Source organism: Sapajus apella, unplaced genomic scaffold, assembly GCF_009761245.1.
Source record: "Sapajus apella isolate SASKATOON/1434 unplaced genomic scaffold, GSC_monkey_1.0 scaffold2, whole genome shotgun sequence".
NCBI lineage: Eukaryota > Metazoa > Chordata > Mammalia > Primates > Cebidae > Sapajus > Sapajus apella.
In genome coordinates, this window is record NW_022436942.1 from 20,919,308 (window position 1) to 20,929,697 (window position 10,390).

General features: G+C 55.7%; 2 protein-coding genes and 1 long non-coding RNA gene across 4 annotated transcripts in view; 1 reads left to right on the forward strand and 2 right to left on the reverse strand.

Annotated features, from left to right (window-relative positions):
* Positions 1 to 375: 375 nt before the first annotated feature.
* LOC116560255 lies at positions 376 to 1,855 on the reverse strand. The gene is made up of 2 exons (XR_004272878.1): positions 1,763 to 1,855; positions 376 to 1,524 (listed from the first exon to the last, which is right to left on the reverse strand). It is a non-coding gene; the product is annotated as an uncharacterized LOC116560255 (long non-coding RNA).
* A 59-nt stretch (positions 1,856 to 1,914) lies between these two features.
* Positions 1,915 to 5,575, forward strand: CD63 (CD63 molecule). The gene is made up of 8 exons (XM_032291548.1): positions 1,915 to 2,167; positions 2,758 to 2,834; positions 3,728 to 3,916; positions 4,112 to 4,186; positions 4,281 to 4,376; positions 4,793 to 4,933; positions 5,161 to 5,244; positions 5,424 to 5,575. Exons 2-8 carry the CDS (start codon positions 2,769 to 2,771, stop codon positions 5,487 to 5,489), a joined length of 717 nt encoding a protein of 238 aa, XP_032147439.1. The 5' UTR covers positions 1,915 to 2,167; positions 2,758 to 2,768; the 3' UTR covers positions 5,490 to 5,575.
* Positions 5,576 to 6,302: 727 nt separating this feature from the next.
* Positions 6,303 to 10,390, reverse strand: part of RDH5 (retinol dehydrogenase 5) — a 5,841-nt gene continuing 1,753 nt past the window's right edge. The window contains exons 2-5 of one of the 2 annotated variants that reach the window (XM_032291540.1): positions 9,735 to 10,062; positions 9,283 to 9,541; positions 6,981 to 7,144; positions 6,303 to 6,706 (exon numbers count right to left, since the gene is read on the reverse strand). In XM_032291540.1, coding sequence (XP_032147431.1) covers positions 6,483 to 6,706; positions 6,981 to 7,144; positions 9,283 to 9,541; positions 9,735 to 10,044 — 957 coding nt within the window. In that variant the 5' untranslated portion in view covers positions 10,045 to 10,062 and the 3' untranslated portion in view covers positions 6,303 to 6,482. Of the gene's footprint in view, positions 6,707 to 6,980; positions 7,145 to 9,282; positions 9,542 to 9,734; positions 10,082 to 10,390 lie in introns of both variants that reach the window. The other variant, XM_032291536.1, reaches the window with a different exon arrangement.

Consider the following 10,390-nt stretch of genomic DNA (forward strand, 5'->3'; position numbering starts at 1 on the left):
TTGTAGCTTTAGTAGAGACGGGGTTTCACCATGTTGACCAGGATGGTCTTGATCTCTTGACCTTGTGATCCGCCCGCCTCAGCCTCCCAAAGTGCTGGGATTACAGGCTTGAGCCACCGCGCCCGGCCCCCCGGCCTACTTTCTTAATAAATTTGCTTTTACTTTGCACTGTGACTTGCCCTGAATTCTTTCTTGCATGAGATCCAAGAACCCTCTCTTGGGGTCTGGATCGGGACCCCTTTCCTGTAAACAAATGCACTGGCTGATAAAGAATTAAAAAAAAAATAAAGAAAAACAAGAAAAACTAGAGTAACTTGTAGACATAATCATATCATGATATGCCCGTTTTGTTAACCATGATAACAGTTCACAAAATAATTTTCTTATGTCTAATTCTCAGTCCATATTCATATGTCCCAAAATGTCTTTCACAGCTGGTTTGTTCAGACAACCATTCAGTGAAGGAGCCAAGCATTGCAGTTGGCTGTTACGTATCTAAAGTCTCTCAATCTTGATTTTCAGACCACCTTCAACACATCTCACCACATCCTTCCCAAGCACTTCGAGCCAGCCAACCCCAAGCTGTCATAATCTTTAAAAAATGCTCCTTTTTTCCCCACAGTTAACTGCTTCCCTGTCCCTGGAGCTCTCGCCTTTATTCTCCAAGGTCACCTTGAGCACACCCCCCTGCTCCGTGAGATCCATTCTCCTATCGTCCCTCCCTTTGAGCTTAACCAGCTGCCGCCGCAGGCTTCTGCCTTTCTTCAGTATGGCCAGAACTTGGTTCTGCCTGCTGGCAGAGGGCAGGGCCACTGTCTTCCTCTCCTTGCAGCCCCCGTGCCTGGCACATGCCTGGCATCTAGTGGCAGCACAATGAGGAACCTGAATACTCCTTTCTTCAGCTCTTCGCTCCTCCTCCACAGCCTGCCCGCCATGGCCAGGGACAGCAAGGTCGGGAATGGGCTTGGTGTGTCCCGCGGGAAGGCAGTGATCCTGGAAGCTGCTTCTTAGCCCAGCCCAGATCTCCTTCCTTTTGCTCTAGTGGTTTCTTTCTTTCTTTGTGTACACACATAAACCAAGACTTTGGATACATACATACAGGACTCAGGAAGTGGTTCTTGAGGCAGGACTCTAAGAGCCCAAGGAGTGGGGCCGAGGCTGGAGTGTGGGGGTGTGACGGCCGGTCCTACCCTCTGGTCTGTTCAGATCAGCTCCTTCTGGGGACAACCCCTGGCACACAAGGGAGGGAGGCTGCTTGGCCCTCCTAGCCCGCTTCCAGCCCTCACCTGGCTTTGTCTTCTGGGATAAGACGGGGAAATCCAGAGGACATAAGCCTCTCCCGCCTTCGTGTCTTCCCGCAAGCTCACGCCATAGCAGGCGGATGCAGGAGCTGTCCCGGGGATTGGGAGCGCAGACCTTGTCAATCCTCCCCCAGAGGGCGGGACCCGACGCGGACGTGTCTTGATTGACTGGGGACCGTGGCTTCGAGGAAGGGTTTCCTCCCCTTTGCTCAGACCAGGAGCCCTGGAAAATGGAGAAGCTGTGCTAATGGAGGGTGGCCAGAAACCCCCACTCTAGAATGCTCTAGCATGTTGGGAGACACCCACGATGTGAGGCCAGGGACTTTCTGGAAGTGCTTGTTCTGGCCCCACCCGACCCCAGGCAGACCACAGCGGTCTGCAGGGTCGGATGGGGAGGGGCTCGCCCTGAGTTGGAGCCAGAGGAGAGAGCTGGGCTGTGGGAGAAGGATGGTGACTCTCACCCACCTCCTCCGCTTCTCTGAACCAGAGTGACCCAGGCCGCGCTCCGCCCCGCTCTCCTACTCCGAGTCGGCGCGGAGGTGGGGGCGCCGGAGGGGGCGCCCCAGGCGCCTCGAGGTCTTGCCCTTGCGGCTTTCCCTTTGCGAGGGTGGGCGCTGTCTTCCGGGTAGGGGCCACGTGGCCCTGGCTGGGCGGGGGGCTCGGCCCACCCCGCGCCGGCCCCAGTGACTCAGACCTCAGCTGTTCCCGCGTCACATGAGGGAGGTCGGCGGCCACCCGGCGGGGGAGGGGACCGTGGCTGGAGCCCGGGGCGGGGCCGCGCGGCAGGCGGGGCCGGAGCCGGGGGGCGCAGCTAGAGAGCCCCGGCGCCGCGGCGGGAGAGGAGCGCGCAGCCTTGGGGATCCCAGGTGAGGCCGGGGGCCCCGGCGGACTTGGGCGCGGGCTGGCGGAGACCACCGGCGCTCCCCCCCTCCAGGGCTGGCCCCAGGCCCGAGGAGACCTGCCCGGTGCTCTCCAGCCTCTCTCGAGCAACTTTGCTTCGAAGTTCCCAGGGCCCGGGCAGGGTGTGGCGGGGGTGCCGGCCGCACTTTATTTTAGTGGGCGGAGAGGTTGGATCCCAGGGGAAAGGGGCTGGGGTGGGGGTCGGGACTGGGCTGAAGACCGTTTGTCCGGACTGGTTGGGCGGGGAGGGGGTGTCTGACGCCGGGAGGCTGGCGGGCCCAGGGTCGGCGTCTGACTCGAGCCCCTGCCGGCGTCCTCGTATCTGTCCTGGGCCCCACGGGCGGCGGGGCGGGGTCCGGGCTTCGCGGCCGTCGCCCCCACGCCTCTCCCGCGGTGGAGAGGGGGCTGGGAGACGTGGATCCGACCGCGGGTTTCCGGGTGGGAGGGGCCGGGAATCGGGGCCGTGCAGGGAAGCCCTCGAGGGCCGGCGGGGAGCGCGGAAGCCGAGGTCCCTCCTCGGCCGGTGTTAATCCCCCCGCCCTCCCCTCTGCCCCAGGCCCGGCAGCCATGGCGGTGGAAGGAGGAATGAAATGTGTGAAGTTCTTGCTCTACGTCCTCCTGCTGGCCTTTTGCGTGAGTGGCGAGGGGTCCTGGGGGGCGCTCTGGCAGGGTGCGGGGAGACCTGGCTGCACAGTGGCGAGGGCTGAGAGAGTAAGAATGAAGGCAGCTGGAGTGGAAGGAAAGCCAGGGGAAGACAGCGCGGCCACTCCCTCCTCCAGCTTTCCTGGACACCTGAGGCTGGTTTCCACAGAGAATGGCCCTCCTGGGGTGCAGCAACCCCAACCCCTACCCCCACCCCTCCTGGCCTTTCCTGTCTGGTGACCCAACCACTTGTGATATGGGGCAGTGAGTGGGGCAACCAGCCAACCGCCTGATGTTATCGCCACGGGGCTTCTCTTCTCTCCCTTCTCTCCCTTCTCCCCTCTCTTCCTCACCCACAGCCCCATCCCTCTCCAGTCCTTCCCTCCCTTTCCCTCCTCCCAGCGCTTGGGGGTGAGGAAGGGCTCTGTCTAGGGAGGGGCACATCACTCTTTCCCCCTTTTCCTCTTCCCTTCTCTTGGCCTAACTGGCCAGAGGAACCTTAGTTACAGCTGACGGCGCATGGGGTGTGCACTGGAGGATAGCGAGGGGGGCAGTTCTGGGAGAGAACTGAGCTGGGAACCCCTTGAGGCCCGTAGAAAGCCTTATTCTAGGTTAGAAACATGCGCCTTGGGGGATCAAGGCTTTCTGGGAAGCCTTTGAATTTGGTCAAGTCCCTGATTAAAGAGCCTGGAGGGGGTCAGAGGAGCTGGGGCTAGGCAAGGATGGGTCATCCCCCCTCCCCACAGCCAAAAAAGTTCACTGGAGGTGTGAGAATCTCTCCTCTGGTAAGGGTCAAGTCTGTGTCCTGGGTGTACCCCCATCCTCCACCATGGAGGGCCACTGTGTTGTGGGTCAGGCCTGATCCTCGCCTGCCTTTCTCTTAGGCCTGTGCAGTGGGACTCATTGCTGTGGGTGTCGGGGCACAGCTCGTCCTGAGTCAGACCATAATCCAGGGGGCTACCCCTGGCTCCCTGTTGCCTGTGGTCATCATTGCAGTGGGTGTCTTCCTCTTCTTGGTGGCCTTTGTGGGCTGCTGCGGGGCCTGCAAGGAGAACTACTGTCTTATGATCACGGTGAGTGGCGGGGAGTGGGACCAGCATGGGTGGTCTGGGACTGCCAGGCAGCTTGGTTGGGGCTCAGTAAGGTGGGTGAGGTGAGGTGGGTAGGTGGGTGAGGAAGACGTTTGTGTGTCCAGGGACTGGGTGGGCCGGAACGGGGCCCTGTAATGCATAGACTCCAAACCTGATTCCTGTCCTTTACTCCTGCAGTTTGCCATCTTCCTGTCTCTTATCATGCTGGTGGAGGTGGCCGCAGCCATTGCTGGCTATGTGTTTAGAGATAAGGTAAGCAGGAAATAACGGGAAGGGCCTGCCTCAGCCTGGCGGGGACCCAGGTGCTTGAATTCAGACTCCAACAATGCTCCTTACGTACTCTCAGGTAATGTCAGAGTTTAATAACAACTTCCGGCAGCAGATGGAGAATTACCCAAAAAACAACCACACTGCTTCGATTCTGGACAGGATGCAGACAGATGTGAGTGGGGTTATTGGGAGCAGGGGTGGTGGGAATGGAGAATTCTCATCTCCAAGGCCGGGCGCGTTAGCTCACGCTTGTAATCTCAGTACTTTGGGAGGCCAAGGTGGGTGGATCACCTGAGGTCAGGAGTTCAAGACCAGCCTGGCCAACATGGTGAAACCTGTCTCTAATAAAAATACAAAAATTAGCCGGGTGTGGTGGCGTGCACCTGTAATCCCAGGTACTCTGGAGGCTGAGGCAGGAGAATCGCTTGAACCTGGGAGGCAGAGGTTGCAGTGAGCTGAGATCGCGCCACTGAACTCCAGCCTGGGCGACAGAGCAAGTCTCTGTCTCAAAAAATAAAAAAGAATTCTCATCTCCATATTGAAGATGGAGGTTCACTTAACCTTCTCTGTATTTCTTCCCTTCCCCAGTTTAAGTGCTGTGGGGCTGCTAACTACACAGATTGGGAGAAAATCCCTTCCATGTCGAAGAACCGAGTCCCTGACTCCTGCTGCGTTAATGTCACTGTGGGCTGTGGGATTAATTTCACTGAGAAGCAGATCCATAAGGAGGTAGGGAAAAGACTGTGTATGGGACTTGGGAAATCTGGGAAATGTTTTAGGAGGCAAGAGAGACCTAGGATGGAGGTGGACAGGCTCAGGGATGGGGAGGGGATCTGGAAGTGATAGGGTGGGGTGAAAGGTCCAGGGGCAGGGAAGAGACTGATGGACCAGGGGAGGGGGGATGCGGTGGGAAGTTTCTGATCGTGCTTTTGCCCTGCGTGCCTGCCACCCTTCAGGGCTGTGTGGAGAAGATTGGGGGCTGGCTGAGGAAAAACGTGCTGGTGGTGGCTGCAGCAGCCCTCGGAATTGCTTTTGTCGAGGTGAGAGAGAACCCTGAGCAGGGGCTGGATCTCCGTCCCGGGTGCCTGGAGTAGGGGCAGCGGGAAGGGTGCTGACCAGGAGGTACTGGCCTGGGCGTGTGTTTGGGGTCTCTTGGATGGGTGTGGGGTAGCTTGCCCTTCGGACTCCTCTCCACTCCTGTCCCCATCTTTCTTTCTAGGTCTTGGGAATTGTCTTTGCCTGCTGCCTCGTGAAGAGTATCAGAAGTGGCTACGAGGTGATGTAGGGGTCTGGACTCTTCACGCGCTTCGTCTTGGGGAGTGTAGTATCCTCCGGGTTTTTCAATTAAACGGATTATTTTTTCAGACCGAAGAGAGAGATGGTCTGAGTTTGTCTTAGAGAGATGCTTGACTCCTTCCTTTCCTTACCCGCGTCCCCTGTCCTCTGTGTACTTCGGGAAGGTGTATTGTGTGGGCTTTTGGGAAAGGACTTTGCTGAAGGTGCTGGTTGGGCAGGCAGTGGGAGAGGTGGCGATCCAGAGACTGTGGTGCTTCCTGCCCCCTAGTCTTGTGCCGCCGGGCGCATTCCGAACATTCACGAAGCCATCTGCTGCATAAGTCAAAGCAGCTCCCCAGAAAGGTCCTACCTGGGAGAGCCCAGCCCACAGCTACCTTGGACATCTTCCTGGCCTTTTGTGCACCACTAAGGGCCTAGCGCCTTCTGTCCTGGCCAGTCCTCCAGGGATCCAGCTCCTTTCAAAGTGGTGATAAGTTGCCTTGACACCTGTATGGTCAGTCTCTTCCTTAGCAAGAGAATTTATGTGAATATTGCCTTTTTTCCCATGGAAGCCACCCAGCCTGACCCCCATCCCTCTTCATCACTTGCTCTTCTCCCTCAAGAAATATAAAGGCCATTCCCAGTACAGACCCTGAACTGCAACCTTACTCCCCTTTAGAAAATAAGGAAAACGTATCAAAGTGCCCTCTGATGGCCCCTCCTCGAGGTGCAGTTGTAGATGTGAGGCAGTTCCCTGGCGCCCCCCTGTGGGTGTTAGCTATTTTGCAGGCACTGAACTGACGAGAGACGGCGAGCGTGTTGGAGTAGTTAGCACTTAAATGGGATCAGCCTTCCACTGGGCACCTTCGTTTCTGCCCACCTTTTTATTTTTCAAACAACACACTTGTTAGTGGTTATTTTGTGACAGGCACCAGGCAGTACCAGGGTGAGGGCAGAAATAAAGTCCTTGCCCTTGAAAAACAATCTTGCTGGAAGGCTGGATTCAGTGGACTGCTTGGGCAGGCTTGGGAAGGACCCAGGTGAGCACAGCATCCACCAGGCTGGCTGGCAGGTAGGAGGCAGGCAGCCAGAGCAGCTTGGCATCCCAGCCTGGGCTGTAGCGGGTTCGGGGGTGTCGAGCAGTCAGGGCATGCTCCAGGCATCTGCTCACCTTGGTGAGGTCCGGGTCGCAGATCAGGTTCATGATGCGCTCTTGCACTTTGAGGTCTGCAGCGCCATAGGTGGTTGCAGTCGGTTTCCCTCCCCAACTCCAGCCCATCTTAGGTACTGTCTTTTGGGGCCCAGGGCTTGTTGCCCTCAGTCCCTTCCTCAGGGTGGAGAATGGGCAGGTTCCACACGGCCTGGGCACTCTTGTGGCATCCTGTTCACCCTCAACCCTGCCCTGGGTGCCCCACCCACCTCCCAGCAGGTTTATGTGGGACTGGCCTTTCTGGTGCTCTCACTTCCCTTAATGTGCCCCTGTGTGGGCTTGGCTACTCACACTTGGCGAGGAAGGTCCCCCCATAGTGGGCCTGTGTGGCAGGAGGTAACCGAGCCCAGCAGGCCTGCAGGGTTTTCTCCAGACTCTCCAGGTTGGTCACAGGGGTTCGGAAGAAGCCAGGCTCCACGATGGAGACGCGTATCCCAAAATGAGCCACATCCCGTCTAGAGTGGGGGCAGAGGGAAGCTGCTGGGTTCTTGCCCTATAGGGAGGAGACTTTGAGGGACATGGGTTGGGGAGGAGAACGTTACCACAGAACAGGGACAAGAGTTTTGACGGAGATGCCTGCTGCCCTGGGACAAGGGCTAAGTGGGGTAGAGGGAGGAAAGTATTTTCGAAGTTTGTTTTCTTTAATCTAGAGCGGGGGTCAGCACATTTTTTCTTAAAGGGCCAGAGAGGTAATACTTTAAGCATAGCAGGCCAAGAAACAAAATTAATCATATTATCAGGTTCTTATATAACAGTTTACAGTATAACCATTTCAAAATCTAAAATCCGTTATCAGCTTGTAGGCAGCCGGCCGGATCTGGCTTGACAACTGAGTTTGCCAATTTCTGACCTACAGGAACCCCATTCCCTTGCTCCCAAAAAACAGGGTTAAGTCCTGAGTGCTGGATATTGGAGGCATAGTCTGGTATTCGCTGGAGGGTAAGCTGATGGGGAAAGTGGGGCTACATCCCATGGCCCTGGTCTTAATTTTCTACATCTACCCTCCAGATGTAGAAATCTAAGTATAGGTAAGGAGCAGGAGGGGAGGGGAGAAAAAAAAATCCAAGTATAAAGTTTGTGTTCCAGTATGCAGTGGCTCACGCCTGTAATCTTCCCTCCCTTTGGGAGGCCCAAGCAGAAGCATTGCTTGAGGTCAGGAGTTTGAGGCAAGTCTGGTCACCACCACAAGACCCCATCTGTAAAAAACTACTAGCCAGGCACGCTGGCGTGCGCTTGTGGTCTCAGCTACCCAGGAGGCTGAGGCGGGAGTATCGCTTGAGTCGCTTGAGCCTAGGAGTTTGAAGCTGCAGTGAGCCATGACTGCCACTGTACTCCATCCTGGGTGGGAGCAAGACCTGTCTCAAGACACACACACGCAAAATATGTGTTCCATGATGCTGCCTGGAAAATTAAGGCTCAGAGATAGGGACAAAGGAGACATTCAGATTATTTTCTACCTTCTAAGGAAGCCTGCCTTTGTTAAAATCTGAATCTTGACAAAGGCAGGCTTCCTTAGAAGGTAGACTAAGCTTAGGCGCCTTGTACTTCTGCTAAGAACTCAGGCCCTGCTCCCCTGTGGTCGTTATCATGTCTTTGTGCTCCCATGGAACTTTGAACCTTATTGTTTGAAGATGAGAGGCAAGGCTGGGCGCGGTGGCTCACACTTGTAATCCCAGGACTTTGGGAGACTGAGCTGGGCGGATCATGAGGTCAGGAGTTCGAGACCAGCCTGGCCAACATAGTGAAGCCCCATCTCTATTAAAAATACAAAAATTGGCCGGGCGCGGTGGCTCAAGCCTGTAATCCCAGCACTTTGGGAGGCCGAGGCGGGTGGATCACGAGGTCAAGAGATCGAGACCATCCTGGTCAACATGGTGAAACCCCGTCTCTACTAAAAATACAAAAAATTAGCTGGGCATGGTGGCACGTGCCTGTAATCCCAGCTACTCAGGAGGCTGAGGCAGGAGAATTGCCTGAACCTAGGAGGCGGAGGTTGCGATGAGCCGAGATCGCGCCATTGCACTCCAGCCCGGGGCAACAGAGCAAGACTCTATATCCAGCCTCATGAGCAGATCTCGAGCAGGAGGATGTAATGGCCTGTGGGCAGGCAAACCTGGGGTTAAGTCCTAGTGCTTCCACTATCTAATTATGTATGAATACCTTAACCTTTATGCAAATTAACCCTTATAGGGTTGTTGGGAGAATTATATGAGAAAATGTCATATAAGTTACCAGCTTATTGTAATAGCTACTATTAATAGTAGTTTGTTTCCCAACTAACAGTTATGACAGCAGGCTTTTTTGAGCATTTACTATGTGTCAGGCACTATTGGGTCCTTATATGTACTTACCTTACAATACCCATGAGGCAGGTTTTCTCGTCCCGGTTTAACACATGCGTTAAAAATGGGTAAAGAGAAGTAATCTACTTATGGTCACAAAGCTTACATAAGGGTGGGGTTTGAACCCATGAAGTCTAGCCCCAAACTGTCTCTTAAGTATTCTACTGTACTGTATCTTAACCATCTCTGCTGGCCCAGGTTTGTTGAGTGGGCTGCCTTACTCTTGGAACTCAGAGCCCTGTACGCCTCACCTCAGGCTGTCAGAGAAGGCCTCCAGGCCAAATTTGGAGACACAGTAACCCCCACCATTGGCTGCCAGGCGACCCAGGACGCTGGTGATGTTGATCACCCGACCCCGGGCTTGCTGCAGGAGGGGCAGCAGGGCAAGGGTGACCCCGATGGGACCCATTGTGTTCACATTCAGCACCCGCTGGAAATCATCCCGGGTCAGCCATGGTGTGGGTCCGATGATACCAGCCACACCAGCATTATTCACCAGACCAAAAAGCCCTGTGGGGAGATGAGAAGGATGCTGGGGGTAGGTGAGGCACTCCTGCAGCCCCTTTTCTTTCCAGCAGCATCTGAAAACTGCTCCTCCTCAAATAGTCCCTTTAGCTTACCACAGCCCTTGTAGGTGACTCCCGAGGTCACTGTGGGGATCAGGAGACCCCACACCACATTCTTGGTGGTCTTCCACACTTACCTGCTTCTTTAACGTGTGTTTCCACCCACTTGGCTGCCTTTTGGATGCTCTGGGGATCAGTGATATCCAGCAGGGTGGTGTGGAGGCGGGAGGAGGCCACCCGCTGCAGGTCCTCGGCCCCGGAAGGGGTCAGGCAGCTGGCCAGGACTCGGAAGCCTCTCTGGTCCAGCTGCAGTGCCAGAAGGCGCCCAAAGCCTGAGTCACAGCCGGTGATGAAGACGAAGGCATCGCTGGCAGGCAGGCTCTGCCGGTCCCTGAGCAACCACAGCACTGCCCAGAGCAAGGCACCCAGCAGCAGAGGGAGCCACATAGTTGGAGCCCAAGTGACCTGCAGGTGGCAGCCCAGGCTGGGCAGAAAAACTTGTCCAGTTTACTGCCGCCCTCAAGCCCTTTCCCCTAATACCTTCCCTGGCTGGAAGCATCTGGTGTGAGCAGACTGAGAAATTATCTGCTTGGCAGATAATTGGCCGACTATGGCTCATCTGTGCAAAGCAAAGATGTGAGCAGACCCTGTATTTGTAGCTAACTTAACTAAAACCACATGAGCCAGGTCCTGTGTACAGACCTGCTGTATGGAGCCGAGGCATCTTCTTGCTTGCCTCACACCTTCTCTCCTACTAAACCAGGGACACAGCCTTCTTTTTTTTTTTTTTTTT

Coding starts and splice junctions, on each gene's coding strand:
- CD63 (XM_032291548.1), top strand. CDS start 2,769: ATGGCGGTGGAAGGAGGAATGAAATGTGTGAAGTTCTTGCTCTACGTC. Junction 2,835..3,727: donor TCCTCCTGCTGGCCTTTTGC/GTGAGTGGCGAG, acceptor CCTTTCTCTTAG/GCCTGTGCAGTGGGACTCAT. Junction 4,187..4,280: donor GCTATGTGTTTAGAGATAAG/GTAAGCAGGAAA, acceptor ACGTACTCTCAG/GTAATGTCAGAGTTTAATAA.